The 21,103-nt window shown below is 43.0% G+C and overlaps 1 protein-coding gene across 1 annotated transcript in view; it reads left to right on the top strand.

The window, feature by feature from the left end:
• sipa1l2 (signal-induced proliferation-associated 1 like 2) overlaps positions 1-6,810 on the top strand; it is a 94,571-nt gene extending 87,761 nt beyond the window's left edge. Inside the window, exons 21-24 of the mRNA XM_079499964.1 lie at positions 1,087-1,134; positions 2,042-2,153; positions 2,648-2,729; positions 3,475-6,810. Coding sequence (XP_079356090.1) covers positions 1,087-1,134; positions 2,042-2,153; positions 2,648-2,729; positions 3,475-3,621 — 389 coding nt within the window. The 3' untranslated portion in view covers positions 3,622-6,810. The remainder of the gene's footprint in view (positions 1-1,086; positions 1,135-2,041; positions 2,154-2,647; positions 2,730-3,474) is intronic.
• Positions 6,811-21,103: the final 14,293 nt, after the last annotated feature.

The raw sequence follows: 21,103 nt of genomic DNA, 5'->3' as shown, positions 1-21,103 counted from the left end.
TTGGTGATAGTTGGTGATTACGGGTAATGTTATTTTAGGAAGTATCTTAATTTAGAAATGGTGCTATCAGTCTTGTAAGATATTTGACAAACTTGTTACTATTGAAGAGGAAGCATCCTAGCTAGCTGTTACTGTATATTGGAGACACTTGTTTGTAAGTATGTAAACTACAGGCGTCAACAACCGATTATGTTTTTATGTAGCTAATCTTACAATCTGGAGTAAAATTACCCTTTTATTTATTTACTAGCCAGTTCTGTGATTTACATCAGTCCTAGCAGCTGAGCTGTATTTGTGCATACACAGACCAAACTGCTGTTTTATTAAACTGCACTTTACACGTTTGTGTCCAAAATGAAACGTACTTTCTAGTAAACGATCCCAAATGGCCACCATTAATCTTTGTGTTTTTGTTAGGTTTTTGACTCCATGTGCTACACATAAATGCTTTAAGATTGATTGTGTGCCTGAAGAAAGCACAGTTTGTCTAATTCCACCATTCATCAGTTGCTGTTGTAAATAAGTTGTCATCTGCAGTCTGCAATGTCATAGTGCAATTATTGCATTTACCATACGTTGAAAGTAGAAATTATTTTAGAAAATAAAGAGGGAAAACAGGCCATATTTGGAGCAGAATTGTATTAGCCTACTACCCTCCACTTTAGTCTCTATCTTGACCAAATGGACTATTGAATGTACTCCCGATCAGTGTAATGTATACATTGTGTGATATTTGTTTTTGTTTAATATTTTTCACCGTGTTTGCACAGGAAATATAATGTATTGTAAAGTGTGTCTGAATAATCCTGTGAGGGATGGCCTGCGAAAGGCAGCCAGACAGCATTCATTCATTCATTCATTCACTACCTCACAGATTCCATTTGCTGATTTAGTTCAAAGTCAGAAACCATTCATGACGTCAGTTGGCATTGACTTGAATGTGTATTTACTGTAACATATTATTCATATTAACTAATGTCAGCTGTTTTTACACAACTAAAACCTCCTGCCATTCTGGTCTTGGTGCAGTAGAAATCCTGCTGAATGTATGTCTGAAAACTGTGTTGATCTGCTGTGTATTCTCAGGCATGGACCTAGAGAAGAAGGCCAGTGCCAAAAACACAACACAAGGAGGTGACTGGACACACCAGATCAAATTGATACTCTTCTATTTCTGAAAATTGCTTTCTTTCTCTCTAAATATATTCCACCTGCCTTTCTCTCTCCCAGGACTTACTAATACAACAAAACTGAACAAAATCATGCTCTGTTAGATTGGGTGCCTATTACTTTCTGCGGTCGTCAGTGCTGTTTTCTTTCTTTATTTGGCTCCCAATTAATATAAACTAACCTTTGAAAATAATTAATGTATTGATACTGTATAGTGTATACTGTATGTATCACTTATAAAGTATTATTATTTAATTTTTTTACATTTTGGAATATAAACTTACTTATAAACCACTTCTCTTTTGCTTCTCAAGCTTTACTGCTTGGCCTCATCTCTTTCTACACATCTAGACTATAGGTCCCTATAGGTCCCAACTGTACCTGCATGACTGCTGGTTGGCTGCTGCAGTAAAACATGTCTAAGATATTATTATATAAGATCTTTTAGAATTTAACCTTTATTGTCCATATACATTTAGATTTGGCTTCACTGTTCGATTTGAACAAATACCCAAAGACCATGTTAGTTATTTTTCATGATGCTTGTTATGATGTTTTAATCACTCCTTTGGCCTACCAACCTCACATTTTCTTTCTCTTTAGCAGATCTTCAGCTAACGGTTCTACTTTCACTGTGTGGTTTAATTGTACTCTATTAATCAGAAGGTTTCTGGTTCCAATCCCCCTGACACACACTGAATATTTGGGTGGGGAAAGTGTGACGCTCCAGCTTCCCACCTCCCTCAACAACTGTCTAGCTACGAGTAAACACGTTTCCACTGCCTTCCATCATCTTTCTAACTGCCTGTGTAAAAACAAAATGGTTATAATCATTCACCTTTTATGTGTGTGTGTGTGTTTGTTTCTCCAGCTGACCAGGCATCATTGTGCTCCATGTCAGAAGCTGAACAGATGCAGCAGGCTCTAGAGCTCTCCCAGGAGCTCAGTCGACGGATGGCTGCTACAGAGAGCACCCTGGACAGGTAGAGTATTGCAACTATAGGATACTGTTAACTAGCCACAGTGTTACATCTATAGTCTTGCATAACTAGATGAGCAGATATCTCTGTCTACCAATACATTTGGTGACAGCGAAAGAGCTAAAACTGGGTAGAAACCATTCAGAAATGTAAAAACTAAATGGAAATAATATATAATGGTGGTCCTTCACATTGGAACTGTATCAGGATTGGTTTTAAAAGCAGTGGGCGTATGTTTGAGATCTCTGATAGTCTGGCTACATGAGACTACTACATCTGTACAGTTAGTACTACCACTGCACTGTATACGGTGTTATTGTATAACAACCGTAGGGCTCTGCATCTACCTTCATGAGAACTAGGGCCGTACATACGTTTGGAAAATTGTGTTTTGCCTTAAAAGAAATTGAAAGCCACATTATATTTTCTTACCTTGATATTGAATCCTCTCCTCTCGTCTCCTCTCCTACCTTCTCCCCTCCTCTCCTCTCCTGCAGGGAGGCTGCTCCTGCCCTGCTCACTGGCAAGGTCAACCAGCTGGAAGAGATCCTGCTGCAGCTGCAGTATGACCTGCGAAAGGTACGCTACTCTTCACACCACACTGGATCTGCACTAACGGCAATCGACACTATTACACATCACCTGAAGCACAGTGAGATTCCACACAGACTGTGCAGCTGTCTGTGTGAAGGGTGTCTGTGGAACAGGCATCCAGAAGACATTGCTCACCGAAGTGAGACGTAAAACAGAAAGGTGCAACTCAGTACGGTACAAATCTCCGGCAGGGTGCAATGCCCTAATAATAATAGCAAATGTAACTGAATACCAGTTACATTTGTACGTACAGCCATGAAAGCGTAGTGCAGCATCTCTACTGTCTTCCTCCCTCTCTTTAATACACATTCTTGTCTATGTCCATCTTTCTCTCCCTGATAACATCACCAAATTATTTTATTTTCAAATCCAACATGCTTTTTTGGAAACTCTACAAACTCAAGATGCCACTATATTAGGCTATGATTGTTTGTTTGATTTAAGCGTTGCCAAATGTCAGCACTCAGGTCTTATGACAAATAGTGAAAATAGTTGACAGATGGATGGAGCCTTCACACCATATTAGGTATAAAAATAGACTTCTTTATTTGTCTGACAATGTTTCAATCCTGTGGATCTTCATCAGATCATAGTGAAAATAGCCAATCTACAAGCTCACAAGCTTGTAGAACGGCTATTTTCACTATTCAAGTTTTTGGGGGGACAATATAATGACACCGGGTTGAAAGTGTTTAACAGCATTCCTCTCCCCGGTCTCTCCTCCATCCAGGAGCAGGAAGACAAGGTGTCACTGCAGGAGCAGGTTCAGAACCTGAGGCAGGACAATCTGCGTCTCCACGAGGAGAGCCAGACAGCGGCCGCTCAGCTCCGCAGGTTCACAGAGTGGTTCCTCCAGTCCGTCGACAGGAAGACCTGAGAGAGGACATTAACGCAATACACGCATGCACATAGGGACATTATTACACACAGGCAAGCACACACACTCACACACTAGCATATACATAATGTATAAATTTATGGCACACAAAGATGTATTTGCACACACAGACGCATGCATACAAAAGTAGATTCATGCATACACAACTTCTCGTGCAATTAGCACATACACGGAACGCACACGTGTACTGTAAAGAGGTGCGAACATAGAGTGGCAAACATGCATACACTCAAATGTGTGCTTCTGCCTAGGTGCATAGACACACACACATACACAAACGTGTGAACATAAGAACACGCACTACCGTACCACATGGCTACACATGGGCGGGATTGTAGTTGTGATTCAAAGTGAAAGTTTATGACTTTTGTACAGCTGTTGGGGGTGGGTCGTATTAAATGCTGGTTGGCAAAAAACTAGTGACATAACATCAACACACTATGGAAGTATTGGCATTGATGCTATCACCAGACACTTTCAAGCAGTTCATTGTTAAATTACTGGCGTGCCAACAATTGTATCAGTGCTATAGCCTGTAGCAGGTGGGTTGATTGACATTCTGACCTGCCTGCAATAATCACAGAACGTTACATGGTTAGACCAGCTGTCTAAAACAAACTTCTCTTTACAGTGTACAGCTTCTTTTTCTCATTGTCGTCAGTGGACAGGATGTGTTGTTGCACAATGCCTACAGTTAATTAAATGAATCCTGTTTTTAGCTAGCAGGGCAGCACTGACCAATAGGCAGGAGCTTTTCCCACAAGCATCCATAAAGTGCTGTTGGCTAGCTAAAAGCAGAGGTTCCTGATGGACACAAGGGCTTAGAGTAGCAGAGATCAAATATTTTAGATTTTGGAAGAGTTGCAGTCCAAAACAGTGTGTGTATATGTATATCCATTTTGACAATGTGACGTCATTTTTCAAAAGACGCTTGATGTGTATTGATCAATATTTAAAAAAACTCAAGAAAACATGCTCTAAATTCTGTTTTGTATATTTAGAAGGCAAATAACATAAGTGATATTATTGAAGCTACATTTAAGGTTTGGAAATGTATGTTTGGTAAAAGAAAGTCCAAGCAACATTGTTACAACAGAAAAATAATCTACCAAACTTTTTGTTTTATGTTTGGGCAGAGGTGTCAGAAAGGTCCTGGTATCATTATATCTATTTGAAATGAAACTCCTAACGAGCGTAAGGAACAGAAGAATGTATCAGATCTCATGATTCTGAGCTATTTGGGATCATACACAAGTGTAAGAGAAGGGAATGTCATTCTTGTTAGAACATTATTCCTTTGCCAAAATAAAAACGTCTCTGTAGCGAACCACTCAATTTAACTGATTAATGTATGTTCAACATTGAGCTTGCAGGGTTATTAAAAGACGGGACAACAAAGTATAAGGTCACAAGGTGCTTTGTATTGGAAAGAAACAAACATCTTTTGTACTGTAATTAGTTTTATAAGTAATACCACTGATATTGGAAGAAGAAGAAATAAAGACAAGCAATAATAAGGTGATAGTCACAAAACTGTTATTTAGCACTGATGTTTATTTTATTTTGTCTCTTTTTTTGTGTTGTGGAATTACATATTTATGTAGCAGGAACAAAACGTGCCTGACATTATGGTATGTGGCTAGTTTGCCATTGTAATTTCCATTCATCATCTTTTTTTTTAATCTAACTCTGGCAGAAACTCATAGATTTTAGGGCCATGATGATCACTTCCAGTTAGCGCTGCCAGATTTGTGTCAAAACGTGCACATGTGCATGATTGTGTACAAAAAATATATTTCAGTGGATGTGGTGGCTGCACAGATCATCTACACATACTACTAGTACTACTCTCCTTCCTACAGTACATTGACTGATGTACTGTAGAATATCAGTACATTGACTGATACTCTGAGCTGAGATTGGACGATGCTGACAGAAGCTGGTATTCTGACTGGATATTATTCGCACTGTTCGGCATCTCAAACCAGACCTGTCCGAATAATTTGAATACCAGACATACTGGCCGTGTAATTGATAGAAAATAAGTATTTTTGGGGGGTGAACTACTCCTTTAATACCATTGGATTTAGACAGCGACCATCTGTAAAAGGTATACTTTTCCATATATAACAAAATAATTCTCATCTCATTGAGGCCATTTATAGCTACAAAATGGGGGTTTAACAGGTGTCTAGGCTTATAAGGTCATACCATTCATTAAAACCATACAGTAAATGACCCTGTAGACCTGAATTCAAGAAAGAAAAAGTGAAACACCAACATTTGTCTTTGTTTTGTTTCTTGTGACAGGTTGTGGTCTACTATACTTTGTTCGACTGTCACTTGCCAAAAATAAGTTATGATTTGAAAATTGGTTATTGTGCAGCGAGCAAATATAAATTAGGCTCTGAAATATTGTTATTGTGAGTAATGTACGTTATCATTGTACTTGGCCCCACTGGCTTAATGAAATTTAAAAGGATATCCCTTACTTACAGTATAGGTATGCAGAAATGTCATTTACCCTTCTATTGCAGTTCTCATTAGCATGCTCGACTCCATTGTGATCTTTATATGTTCCCAATCCCTTCATACACACAGTATAATGTTTACCCATTTACAAATTTGATTCAAATACACCTCATAATGGTATATGTATACTCAACATTTGTCAAATCGTTAGGTTTCACAGCATCTTTATGTAGCATTGTGCATTGTACAAGTACAGGTTTAAACTTAGCACCAGAGTTGTTTTTTTAAGAACACGCCTCACCCATGATACCTTGTCTGTGAAACCACTTTTATCCAATGCCAAAATGTGTGATGGGCTTTGTACTATACAACAAAATAGTGACGTGTATTTAACACTCTTTTATTTAAGCTTGTTTAACCCTCCTGAAATTGTTTATTTTGGTAAGAGTTTTGTTCCTCTCTGCACTAAAAAAAATAACTGTATTGGCAAAACTATGTGTATAGCTGGCAAAGGAAAAATATATAAATATAAATGCTTATAAAAGTGGATATTTCTGGGACGTTTAACATTTTGATGCTGCTAGGAGTCAGCCTGTTGTTTTGTATGCCTTTTGTTTCTTTGTCAAATGTTTTGTTGAAAGATGGTACAGAAAAGTGTTTGCTTTTTTAAATAAATGTAGGACTTTGGAAAACAAATTGAATCAACTGAGCAGTTTTTTCTTGTAGTAATTAGATTGTCCACATCCATGCATTTATCATGGAGAATCTCCTGCATTAATACAGCAAATTCTCCATGATAAATGCATGAATGAAAGTTGTCCCTTAAGTATTTATAAAGCTTCTACTCTGGATAAATACCTGTACATCACCAATCCTCGTTATCATCTTCATACCAACTTTCTAATGAGGTGTTTCTTTATATCTTAAGCAGCTGTAGAGCTTCTCTGTCTCATTCTCAATTCACTTCTCATTTCACTATCCAGTCTAAATAAAACCCAAATACTATATAAAAAATCACACCTGTGTGAACTGAGTGGTGCAACTACACTTTTATTGTTATAGTTACTGTACATTAGAACCAGGAAAGCATCTGTGTCATAAGTACTCTCCGCATGAATTCAGTCTCAACAGTGTCCTTTGAAGGTAGGTCACTCAGGCGTTGAAGGAGCGGTTTCATCTGAAACGAACGTGATATCTGTGATGTCAGTGACGTCACATACTAACCATAGCAACCATGCTCGTCTTTTTGGTTGCTAACCATAGCAACCATGCTCGTTCTTTTGGTACGAACAAACACGGGTACAAAACCAGTTGTTGGAGTGGTTTGCACCACTCAAAAAAGTGGAATGTAAAAGACTGAGTTAATAATATTAAGGGCCTTAATTTTGATGTGTAATTTTGCCAGCCTTTAACGCTACCCCTGTGAACCACAATCGGCTTAGTAGCTCACCGGGTCTGAAGGGACCGGTGGTGTGTTAATGACCTACAACCTCACCTCTGTTGTCAGCTCTTGAATAATGTAGAGCAATAATGAGGTAAATGCTTCACAGCTGTATCATGTGGACCCCTGGGCTGTGACAGGTTTAAGGTGTCAGAGACACAGTATAGCCTGGTGGTTGGAGCCCATCCTGTACCCACAAGGGCACAGGTTAAATGATGTAGCTCCAGCTAGTGTCTGACCTTGTCAGCTATGGTACATGTCCTGTTGTTGGACTGCCTTTTTGGCAAAACACTAAACCTCTCCGTCTCTAGATGAGAATGTCAACTAAATATTTAAAATGCAAACTTAAAGTTTGCTGTGAGTTTTGCCGATTTGACTTGAATTTCACTTTCAATTTATTGCGCCAAGTGGAAAATGAAAGATTTAGGTACCCTTGAGCAAAGTATGTAAAGCCTGATTCATACTTAGTTGTGCACTTGAAAATAACAAATCTATAAGCACAACATGTCACAGCACATGTTATAAGTTTGTAGATATTTTTGGTGCGTAACATGATGCACAAACAAGTACTTATTGGCTTCATGCCCACTGGTTCAGTAGAGCAGCATGGTAGCCACCTGGTCAGTTGTTCTACAGTAATCATGTTATATTAACTCTGTAATCCACACAAACAAGAGGTTTTACTTATACTATATCTTTATAAGCGCTACCAAGTGTTTTCTCTGGACCTCTGAGAATCTGAATGTGGACCTCTCACATTTAGGTCAGCTGAGAAATCTGCCATACATTCTTCGTCTGAATGATTTTGCATCCTTTCCCTAAATCCTACAAGGCAAGTTAAAAGCATAGTACTGTCGCATGAGTTCATACAGCATAGGCAAATATGCACAACTCTTCCCAGTGTTGTGAGTTAGAAGAAGACACTCATTTTAGCTAGCTTTAGGAGCCACAAGCTGAAGAGCTTCTATCCTCCAGGGTGACAGAGGATCATGTTGCAGTGCAGGAGTGAGTGTGTGCATGTGTTTAGAGGGGTATTATGTTTGTGTTGATATTACAAGTGATGCATCCTTTGGGTTGAATTGGATTGTTGGGATTTTGTTTCAAATGTTTATTTCCAATGTACAGAGTAGATCATAATAAAGAGACTAACATAAGCTTGAAGGAAAAACATTAAAACGTACAAGGAAAAATGTTCCATCATCAACACTGAAGTGCATCTTTTAACCCACATTTCCAAAACCCCAGAGTCCTACCTCACTGAACTGATTTCCATTATGGATTGAATAAGGTATGTTACGACGAGTGAAACACAACACACCTGAGCAATGCTTTTACTGTGCCGGGTTGTGACCTTGCGCGACAGAGGCACGATGCACGAGTCGCTCGTGGCAACCCGGTGAAGCAAAAGTCCTAATGGATGCACAATGTACACCTAGATGCATGCAGAGCACGCAAAAAAAGCAATAAATGAATAAATAAAATAGAACGAAAAATCCATACAAGAGTGTTTGTAGCTCTAAGTAACGAGATGTACTGTTACTGTACACAGCTTCAAAGACTTTTGGATGGCAAAGTGCCTGGATTTGTCATTTATATTTCAATAATTCATCAGGCTGATGGCCTTATTCCCAAAAAAGAAACCTGCTGAGAGATGAGACCGGATCAATTCAGCAGTTTAGAGAGAACTACTCTATATGGAGCTACAGTATTGGAGTAAAAAACAAGCTCCACTTGAGTTACTACCAAGTTTCCATTCAGCCTGCTGACTTGAATAAGTTGCACATTCTTATTTATTTATGTATTTATTCTTATTTCTTTATAATATCTATATATCTATTGTACACAATCAAATGTGCTTTCACTAAAAGACATCTTTTCAGGTGTTATTGGTTGCCTGAATCTTGCCTTGCGATTCTTACACTACCAATCTGAAAAGGTCAAAAGTGTCATACAATCTATGCTGTATGTCAGAGTAGATGGTGATATTGCAGCTAAGTTGTTCTGTGGCCAACAATGGAACACTGTACTGCTAAATAGACAATGAAGAGACTGGAATTATTGGAATATTTCTGGGTAGAAATTGCCATGCTCTCTCAAACGTTCCTGTACAGGTTACAAGTCCTCTCGCACCAATAATTTCTTTCTGCCTCTTTACTATTTCTTGTTTTGTACCCTCTGAGTAGGTGGGTTGGAGCAGCTTCAGATACGGTATGAATAATGTTTGAAAGATGTACTGTAGCCTATATGAAGATATGTAGGCTACTGGAAAAAGAAGAAATGTGATCATGTATGATGATGGTTTAGTTTGCTGGCAGATGTTTTGTTCCAGAATAAATATATATATAATAACAACCACAGAGCGGAAATAATCATTTCATTTTCAAATGAAATATTAATTCATAAACTGAAAGTTTAACACCTTTGTCGTGCTACGTGCATGTTGGAAAGGCAGGGAACTTCGCAGGGGCTTAAAGCTCATGTCATCAAGAGTGTGACTCTCTCTCTCTCTCTTTCTCTCTCTCTCTCTCCAGATTCATTCAAATTGAGCAATAAATGCAATGTGGTTCAAAAAGTATGCACATTTTTACTTAAGTAAAAGTACCAATACTTAAAAAGTAAAAGTCCAGAATTAAAACTGTACTTGAGTAAAAGTAAGTAAAAATGTACCTAAAGTACCGAAAGTACTTTCAGTAACAATAACATTTCAAGTTTTCAAATGTATAAATCTTTTGAATATAGCAGATACTGTACAACCTCACAATGTGTCGCATTGTGAGAGCTTGTAGATTGGCTAATTTCAAATGGTCAAAATGTAAATAATAATCCAAATCTACAAAGTAACTAGTAACTAATGTTTTCAAATAAATGTAGTGCAACATTTGGATCCGAGATGTAACGGAGCAAAAGTATTGGAAATTGGAAATACTCAAGTAAAGTACAAATTCTACAAAATACTTCAAAAATGTACTTTTCCACCACTAAACAAATGAAGCATCCTACTGATTGTGCGGTGAGTAGTGAAGGAAGGGAGTATATAGCTCTAGGTATCTCTGGCTCTGGCTGCGTGTGTTTGGTCTGCGTGTTGAATTGATGTTCAACCTTGCATAATTAATGATGCACGTTATTCCAAGATGTCTAATTCTTCCTGAAGAGTTCACGGGGAGGTCAATCGGAATAAGCCCAGGGCCATATAAACTTTAATTAATAGGAAACCCAGGCATCATTGTGTTCTTCAAGGTTCAGTGCTTGACACGATTCTGTTCACCATTTACAATATATGGCTTTGGGTTATCATATAAGATCACACAACTTCAGTTTCCATTTTAAGCTGATTTACCTCAGTGAAATTTCCTTGCTTATACAAACTGTCTTCAGGGCATTCATAAATGGATATAGCAAAAAAAATCCTTGCAAAAATCCAGCAAAAATCATCTTTGCACTGGCTGCGTGTTAGTTTTAGAGTTCATTTGATAATTTTGACCTTTTCTATCCCCCATGTGCCATCACAGGCCTTGCATGGGGTCCTCAAATTCTGCACTGTGTGTGTGTGTGTGTGTGTGTGTACGTGTGTGTGTGTGTGTGTGTGTGTGTGTGCGCGCGCGTGCGCGCGCGTGCGTGCGTGCGTGCGTGCTGCGTGCGTGTGTGTGTGCGTGCGTGCACAAGTTTATTATTACCGTATTATCATTATACTGTTGTTGTTGTTGTTGTTGTTATGTTGCTGTTGTTGTGTGTCTGTGCATGCACATACTCACCTTCACCCCTGCTGACATTGTCTAGGTTCCAAATAAAGCCTGTTGCTGAGACACTGAGAGTGGTTGACATTAGCCAGCAGATGACCTGGTTATTGTGTGTCTGAAGCATGTCATCTGAGAATAACTTGGCACACAGGCTGTGTTACTAATATCACTGGCTGACCAACAGCAGGAGAACTTGCTCACATGCACTATGCACAGGAGAGACATGCTCACTTTATCTATAGAATTGACTTGTATTGTATTTTTGTCTGTCTGTCTGTCTGTCTGTCTGTCTGTCTGTCTGTCTGTCTGTCTGTCTGTCTGTCTGTCTGTCTGTCTGTCTGCCTGCCTGCCTGCCTGCCTGCCTGCCTGCCTTAAAAAGGCATTTGACCAAAATGTTATAAAATGAATAATTTTCATTTAAAAGAATGTGTGAGGTTTAAATCCTGTGAACTGGAGAAGGTATTCCCACAACCACTGCTTCTGCACCAAACCATGCCATGTTAAGTAGAATCAGAATGTGGAACATCTGTGCTGTCAAGGAGTTTAACTAATGGGACTTCTGGGTAAAGGCATTTTCCATGGTTCATTTAATGTGGCCTAAATGTTTCTGCCTTTTCTATCACATATCCAGTGTTTATTTTATCTTGTAGTAATAAAAAGAAAGAGATTGAGCAAGGTGGCAAGGCTGGTTGAAATGGCACTGTGAGCGACCTCTGCTGAACTCTGAGGCAGAGAACTTAGCAAGATTCGTTTTAGGAACTCACCATGTCAAACATGGATGGAACTCAGTCACCTAACACAGCTGCTTTCCATACAGTGGTAGAATTCTCAGCTAAGGGAATACCAGAGATTCGACAAAGTAACCACAACAGATGAAACTAGAAAAAGTGCCCTTCTGGGCACAGGTCTCCACCAGGAGGATAGGAGTGTGTGTGTGATGCTTGGCAAAATGTTTAGGAGCAATATAAACGTGCGTGTGTGTGTGTGTGTGTGTGTGTGTGTGTGTGTGTGTGTGTGTGTGTGTGTGTGTGTGTGTGTGTGTGTGTGTGTGTGTGTGTGACGCGGCTTGGCCTGTTGTAGCGCCACCATGAGGCTCATTTGAAAACTGTCAAGTGGCATTTCTTCTTCCAAAGCCTAGTTTCACCACAATCGGACGCTGCGTTTAGTAGTTGTGGCGATTTGTACAAAACAGGTACAAGGCGGGCTACTCCTGAAAAGTTTAGAAGCCAATTGTAGCCAATGAGGGTGGATTATGAGAAATCAAACAAACCCGTCTTGATCACATGACTATGGAGAGCATGTGTACCGATTTGCGTGAAATTTGGATAAAATCTGAAGGAGTAATATTAGAAAATGTGTTAAACATATGTCGGCCTCCTGGTGGCGCTATAAAGAGCAGATGTGAAAAATTCAAGGCAAAGGTTTTTCCTTGGCTTCTAGGGAGTTGGCATACAAAGTTATCCACAGATCCGTGCAGTTAGAGGTAAAAACCCTTTTTGGCCAGTTATAGCGCCACCATGAGGCTGAGTTGAAAATGTTCATGTGGCATTTCTTCCTCGGCCTAGTGGGAATGTGCGTGCACAATTTCACGGATATCACACGATGTGTTCATGATTTGCAGCATTTTGTTTGAAACTGAGCACTCCTGCGAACTTTGGAAGCCAATCTTAGCCAATCAGGATGGAGTCTGAGAAATCTGAAACACACGTTTCGTTGAATGGCTCTAGAGAGACTGTGTACCAATTTGCGTGATGTTTGGACCAAATCTGTAGGTGTACTGTCCAAAAAGTTGTTTTGCACAAAGCGGCCTCCTGGTGGTGCTATAACAGGCCGTTCTGGAAATTTTGGGGCAGAGGTTCATCGTTGGCATCCAGGGAGTGTGTGTGCAAAATGTGGCATCGACCGGGTTAACGGTGCCGGAGATTAGCTGTTCACAGACGGAAGGACGGATGGACGGACGGACACACACACACACACGGACACACGGACGGACGGACGGAGTGCAAAACATACTCTCTCCCCATGCCATCGGCCTGGTGGAGACAACTAGAAAAAGTGCCCTTCTGGGCACAGGTCTCCACCAGGAGGATAGGACTGTGTGTGATGTTTGGCAAAATGTTTAGGAGTAATATAATCATGTTTGTGTGTGTGTGTGTGTGTGTGTGTGTGTGTGTGTGTGTGTGTGTGTGCGTGCGTGCATGCGTGCGTGCGTGCGTGTGTGTGTGACACGGCTTGGCCTGTTGTAGCGCCACCATGAGGCTGATTTGAAAACTGTCAAGTGGCATTTCTTCCTCAGCCTAGTGGGAATATGCATACACAGTTTCACCGCAATCGGACGCTGCGTTGAGTAGTTGTGGCGATTTGTACAAAACGGGTAGGCCTACAAAGCAGGCTACTCCTGAAAAGTGTAGAAGCCAATCGTAGGCAATGAAGGTGGATTATGAGAAATCAAACAAACCCGTCTTGATCACATGACTATGGAGAGCATGTGTACCGATTTGCGTGAAATTTGGATAACATCTGAAGGAGTAATATTAGAAAATGTGTTTTATATATGTCGGCCTCCTGGTGGCGCTATAAAGAGCAGATGTGAAAAATTCCAGGCAAAGGTTTTTCCTTGGCCTCTAGGGAGTGTGCATACAAAGTTATCCACAAATCCGTGCAGTTGGAGGTAAAAACACTTTTCGGCGCCACCATGAGGCTGAGTTGAAAATATTCACGTGGCATTTCTTCCTCGGCCTAGTGGGATTGTGCATGCGCAATTTCACGGAAATCACACGATGTGTTCATGATTTGCAGCATTTTGTTTGAAACTGAGCACTCCTGCGAACTTTGGAAGCCAATCTTAGCCAATCAGGATGGAGTCTGTGAAAACTGAAAGACCCGTTTCGTTGAATGGCTCTAGAGAGACTGTGTACCAATTTGCGTGATGTTTGGACAAAATCTGTAGGTGTACTGTCCAAAAGCTTGTTTTGCACAAAGTGGCCTCCTGGTGGCGCTATAACAGGCTGTTCTGGAAATTTTGGGGCAGAGGTTCATCGTTGGCATCCAGGGAGTGTGTGTGCAAAATGTGGCATCGACCGGGTTAGCGGTGCCGGAGATTAGCTGTTCACAGACGGACGGACACATGGACGGACGGACACACGGACACACGGACGGACGGACACACGGACGGACGGACGGAGTGCAAAACATACTCTCTCCCCATGCCTTCGGCCTGGTGGAGACAATGACTAGAATAAGCTACTTCAGACAATTTAATTGCTAAATGATTCACATTGTTCTATCCATTGGCAAATCATCAACGTGTATGATATTACATTTTAGACCTAGGTACATTTTGCTTTGTTTAACATGATGTGTCGAAATTTTACTTTGACCTACAAAAACAGTTTTTTGTGTAAAATAATGTTTTCTACTTTCCCCATGTGCTTCCCAACTTCACAGCCAGGTGTAAATGATGGATGCTTACTAGATTTAAGCTCCCCTACAGTACCAGTGCATTCTGGTATTGTGAATCAAATGCACCCACTTCAGTGTTTACTGACTGACCTAGCTGACCTATAATCACAATATATAATAGCACAGTGAGTCCCCCAGGGGTCAGATTTCGTGTTTTGTTTTTTAATATAGCATCAACATCAGCTGTAGCCACTATAAACCCTATACACATCGGCTATTTGATGTCTTTCTTTCTTAGGACGGAGATCAAGGTAGACACCGTTGGAAGGCTCTAGCCAGCCAGCCCCGCCAGTCAGCCAGTGTAGAAAGTCAGGCTGCCAAGCCAGCGCACTAAAGCCATTGCAGCCAAGGGTTAGGGTTAGTCAGCTCAGCCAGGCCTCTCTCGAGGCCTGGCTCTCTGTCTGCCTGGCCCGGTCTGCCCCGCCCTGCCTTGCAGCAACAGAATCAGCCGGCCTGGCAAGCCAGCCAGCTCAGAATGCGAGCTCAGCAAGCCAGCGCAGCGAAAATCTTTACAAGCCCAGACTCAGGATGTCCAGCAGACAGCCAGGGTCTCCTACCTGACAGCCAACAGTCAGCCAGACCAGACCCGCATTTGCAGCAAGCCAGGCTCTCAGCCCTAACAGTGCAGTGCCTTTGATTAGTCATCCAAGCCAAAGGGTAGGGTTTGACTGCCCAGGCCTGTAGTGCCCTTGATTAGTCATCCAAGCCAAAGGGTAGGGTTTGACTGCCCGGGCCCAGTGCAGTGCCCTTGATTAGTCATCCAAGCCAAAGGGTAGGGTTTGACTGCCCGGGCCGCCTGCCAACTGCCAATGCTTTCCTGCGACCCTTCCTGCTTGCCAAGGTCTGCCACAAACTTTCTGTCCTGTCCTGGCCTGAAACTGGTTATTTCTGAGTCTGGGCTTGTAAAAAATTTCGCTGCGCTGGCTTGCTGAGCTCGCATTCTGAGCTGGCTGGCTTGCCAGGCCGGCTGATTCTGTTGCTGCAGGGCGGGGCAGACCGGGCCAGGCAGACAGAGAGCCAGGCCTCGAGAGAGAGAGGCCTGGCTGAGCTGACTAACCCTAACCCTTGGCTGCCTCGGCCGGCCTACCTGCATGACTGCCCCTGCCTGCCTGTCTGCCTGCCTGCCTGCCTGTCTGCCTGCCTGCCTGCCTGCAACTTGAATGAGGTGTGTAAACATTTATTTCACGGGTGTGGGTGTTGACCGTGGCTTTTGTGTTCTCCATGTGTTTTTTTGAAGGAGAGTGTCCCGTCCAGTGTAACTCCAAGTTTCATGGGGTGGGTATGGTTGGAGAGTTTATGACCATCCCAAGTGACGCTCAGTTCTTTTTTCATGTCTCGGTTCCTCAGGTGGAAGCTGCATAGTTGGGTTGTTGATGGGTTGGGTTTCAGGTGGTTGTATTGTAGTAGCTTGACATTTCTTGGAGGGCACTTTCAAGGACAGATGCAATCTTCTGGAAGTCTGCTTGTTGGGTGGTAATGCAGAGGTCGTCAGCGTAGATGAAACGCTGGCATTCTGTGGGTAGTGGCTGGTCGTTTGTGTAGATATTTAAAAGGAGGGGGGCGAGCACGCTACCTTGTGGGAGGCCGTTCTTTTGGGCTTTCCATTTACTCCTCTGGTCATTTAACTGGACATAGAAGCGCATGTTGTTGAGGAGGCTTTTCCTGACCATTGTGCGGTGTTGGACAGTGTCGTAGGCAGCAGAGAGATCTCTGAATGCTGCTCCAGTTATTTGTTTTCCCTCAAACCCATCCTCAATGTGTTGGGTGAGGTTGAGCTCTGTCCAGCACAGGAGCGGCCGGGACGGAAACCAGCTTGGTCTTTAGTCAGCTTGGTGTCTATGAGTGGCATGAGGCGTTGGAGTAGCAGCCTCTCATAGAGCTTGTAGGTGATGCAGAGGAGGGAAATGGGTCGGTAGCTCTTTGGGGATAATGGGTCTTTGCCAGGTTTGGGGATTGCAACCACTTTGGCCTTTTTCCAGACAGAAGGGATGGTTTTCTGTGCCATGCATGTGTTCAGCATCCCCACAAGCCAGGTCTTTGCGTTAGGTCCCAGGTGCTGTATCATTTCTGCCAGTATGTCATCAATCCCTGCTGCTTTTCCAGGTTTCAACTTTCCCATTGCAGTTTCGAGTTCTTCTAGGTCGAAGGGTTTGGTTTGAGGGCTGGCTGATTGTGGTTTGTCTGATACCACTGTGCGATGGTATTCTCCTGTGGGTTGGCGGCGGTGTTGGTTACGACTGTTGGCCACCAGTTGTGATGCAACAGAGGTTTGCTGTGACCGTTGTGAATTATGGGTGGTGTGGTCTTCGCCAAGACGGCGGATTGTGGCCCATGCCTTCCTGCTGTTATTTGTCATGTTGGTGTTCTCTATATCTTTTCGTCCTGGGCATGACGTTAAACTGTTCCGTTCGAGAGGACCGGCGACCCTCGAATGTAAACAGCCACGAAAGGAAACTACTTGTGTGTGAGGTGTTCTCTATCATTTCATTCCAGACTTTCCTTCGTTCATCCCCAACTTCACTGTCTATCTCCTGTGTTCTCCATTCATCTTGAGCGATACACAGTCGTCTGATGTGCGGGGGGGAGGTGCCGGCTAGCGCATAAAGGCACGGGACAGGTGTTGTCTTGACCCGTGATGATGCGACAGGTGTCATTTAGGGCTGTGTCGACCAATTTGGTGTGACGTGATCGGCTCCAGCTTGAGCAGGCATACTCTGCTGTAGAGAAAGACAGGGCCATGGCAGTTGCACGGATTGTTTGTGGGTCTGCGCCCCACTTGGAGTTCACTAGTTTTCGCAGGATGTTATTGCGGGTGTTGACCATGGCTTTTGTGTTCTCGAGGTGTTTTTTGAAGGAGAGTGTCCTGTCCAGTGTAACTCCAAGATACATGGGGTGGGTATGGTTGCAGAGTTTGTGACCATCCCAAGTGACGCTCAGTTCTTTTTTCGCGTCACGGTTCCTCAGGTGGAAGCTGCATAGTTGGGTTTGTGTGTGTCTTTCTTTTTCTGTCTTTCTTTCTTAGGACGGAGATCAAGGTAGACGCCGTTGGAAGGCTCAACACAAGCCGAGGCCCCTAGAGATCCATCCCAAAGCTTCCCTCAGGGAGCCCAGCTAGCCAGCAAGCCCGCCCAGTCAGCCAACGCAGCCAGCCAGCCCCGCCAGTCAGCCAGTGTAGAAAGTCAGGCTGCCAAGTCAGCGCACATCAGCCCTTGCAACCAGCCATTGCAGCCAGCCTTGCTCAGTCAGCTCAGCCAGGCCTCTCTCGCGGCCTAGCTCTCTGTCTGCCCGGCCCGGTCTGCCCCGCCTTGCCTTGCAGCAACAGAACCAGCCGGCCTGGCAAGCCAACCAGCTCAGAATGCGAGCCCAGCAAGCCAGCGCAGCGAAATATTTTACAAGCCCAGACTCGGGGTGCCCAGACAGCCTGTGCAGCCAACAGCCAGCCAGCCCAGACCAGCATTTGCAGCAAGCCAGGATCCAACCCTTGCAGCGCAGCCTTAGGCCGGATAGTCCCCCTGCCTGCACTTTGTTGCTTAACTGTGCCTTGCCTGCTTGCCTCGGTCTGCCACAAACTGTCTGTCCTGGCCTGCCTGTCTGAAACTGGCTCGCCTGACTGCGTGCTTGCCTGCCTGCGTTCTCTGGGCCCGCATTCTGAGCTGGCTGGCTTGCCAGGCCGGCTGGTTCTGTTGCTGCAAGGCAAGGCGGGGCAGAACGGGCCAGGCAGACAGAGAGCCAGGCCGCGAGAGAGGCCTGGCTGAGCTGACTGAGCAAGGCTGGCTGCAATGGCTGGTTGCAAGGGCTGATGTGCGCTGGCTTGGCAGCCTGACTTTCTACACTGGCTGACTGGCGGGGCTGGCTGGCTGCGTTGGATGACTGGGCGGGCTTGCTGGCTAGCTAGGCTCCCTGAGGGAAGCTTTGGGATGGATCTGCCTGCCTGCCTGCCTGCCTTGAATGAACTTGAATGAGGTGTGTAAACATTTATTTCACGGGTATGGGTGTTGACCTTGGCTTTTGTGTTCTCCAGGTTTTTTGAAGGAGAGTGTCCTGTCCAGTGTAACTCCAAGTTACATGGTGTGTGTATGGTTGGAGAGTTTGTGACCATCCCAAGTGACGCTCAGTTCTTTTTTCGCGTCTCGGTTCCTCAGGTGGAAGCTGCATAGTTGGGTTTTTGATGGGTTGGGTTTCAGGTGGTTGTATTGTAGTAACTTGACATTTCTTGGAGGGCACTTTCAAGGACAGACTCAATCTTCTGGAAGTCTGCTTGTTGGGTGGTAATGCAGAGGTCGCCGGCGTAGATGAAACGCTGGCATTCTGTGGGTAGTGGCTGGTCGTTTGTGTAGATATTGAAAAGGAGGGGGGCGAGCACGCTACCTTGTGGGAGGCCGTTCGTGTGGGCTTTCCGTTTACTCCTCTGAACCTTTAACTGGACATAGAAGCGCCTGTTGTTGACGAGGCTTTTCCTGACCATTGTGCGGTGTTGGACAGTGTCGTAGGCAGTGTCGTAGACAGTGTCGTAGGGGCGGCTGTGGCTCAGGAGGTAGAGCAGGTCGTCCAATGATCCATGGGTCGGTGGTTCGAATCCCGGCTCCTCCTGTCTACATGTCGAAGTGTCCTTGGGCAAGACACTGAACCCCAAATTGCTCCCGATGTGCTGGTTGGTACCTTGCATGGCTTCCGCTGCAATCGGTGTATGAATGTATGTGTGAATGGGTGAATGTAATGCACAATCTATGTAAAGCGCCTTGGATAAAGGCGCTATATAAATGCACCATTTACCATTTACCATTTTAGAGAGATCTCTGAATGCTGCTCCAGTTATTTGTTTTCCCTCCCTTTGCCAGGTTTGGGGATTGCAACCACTTTGGCCTTTCTCCAGACAGAAGGGATGGTTTTCTGTGCCATGCATGTGTTCAGCATCCCCACAAGCCAGGTCTTTGCATTAGGTCCCAGGATCTGTATCATTTCTGCCAGTATGTCATCAATCCAACACTGTTTTTTGTTAATCATCGAATGAAATGTGGGAGGTCGGCAAGAGAAAGTTTAAAAAATCATAGCAAAACTTGAAAAAGTGCCACTCGGGGCTATTATAGGCCAATGTGAAAAGGGTGCCATTTCTTCTTACGCCTTGGATGGCAATTGGATGATTTGAGGCATTTTCTTCCAAAAATGTGTTTTGCAAAAATACACCTGTTGGTGGCGCTATAACAGGCCAATGTGAAAAGGGTGGGATATATTCCTCAGCCTTGTAGGAAAGTCTGTGAAAGATTTCACGTAAATTGCACTCTGCGTTCATGATTTGAGGCTTTTTGTTCAAAATGGGCAAATCCTGCAAACTTTGAAAGCCAATGTTAGCCAATTAGGATAGAATAAGAAATATATTTTTCTTCTTTATATACCGTTATTAATTATTGCCTACAATGTAAATTGTGAAATTACTTTACCGTTGAAATGTAAAAAATTACATTTCAACGAATGGACCTGTACAACAAAACAAAAACTAAGGCACTGGTGTGGTACTTCTGGTTTACCGGACTGGGGTTCAACTCCCTGCAGTGCTCTGCTCAATTTGTTGTATTTACATGGTTCATTTTTATTTTCTGCTCATTGTGTTGCATTTTCATAGATAGCCCCCAGGTTCTTTAATGTGTTTGTACTCCCTACACTTAGGTTACCAAGTCTATTTATGTATTATTTATGTTCACTGCCATCTTGCCAGCAAGGTGCTACCTAGGTGCAACTTCCCATAGATAGCCCATTCATCCAAACAGAAGTCCTATTTAATTCACCAACATGTACGAAAAGCTTGAATTATCATCTTACTATCTGCAAAGTGTTTGTTTCATAAAAATCCACTGATACTGGTGAAGGTCATTTACTAGTCTCATGAAGGTCATCTATTCTGGTCAAGGTAATTTATACTGGTCAAGGTAATTTATACTGGTCAAGGTAATTTATACTGGTGAAGGTCATTTATACTGGTCATGGTCATTTATACTGGTGAAGCTCATGTACGAGTCTTATGAAGGTCATTTCTACTGGTCAAGGTCATTTCTACTGGTCAAGGTCATTTACTAGTCTTATGAAGGTCATTTATACTGGTCAAGGTCATTTATACTGGTCACGGTCATTTATACTTGTCAAGGTCATTTATACTGGTCAAGGTCATTTACTAGTCTTATGAAGGTCATTAGTGTCGGAGGGCATACTAGTATGTCGTTTTTTACGATTTCGGAGGATTTGAAAAAAGGTGAAAATCACGGAAAAGCGACAGGCTATAGTCCATGGTGTCGGAGGGCATACTATAGTATGTTGTTTTTCACGATTTCGGAGGATTTGAAAAAAGGTGAAAAAA

Source organism: Electrona antarctica (genome assembly GCF_951216825.1).
Source record: "Electrona antarctica genome assembly, chromosome: 4".
Classification (NCBI taxonomy): Eukaryota; Metazoa; Chordata; class Actinopteri; order Myctophiformes; family Myctophidae; genus Electrona; species Electrona antarctica.
Note: the sequence above shows the minus strand (reverse complement) of the source record. Positions and strands in the feature narration are given on the sequence as shown.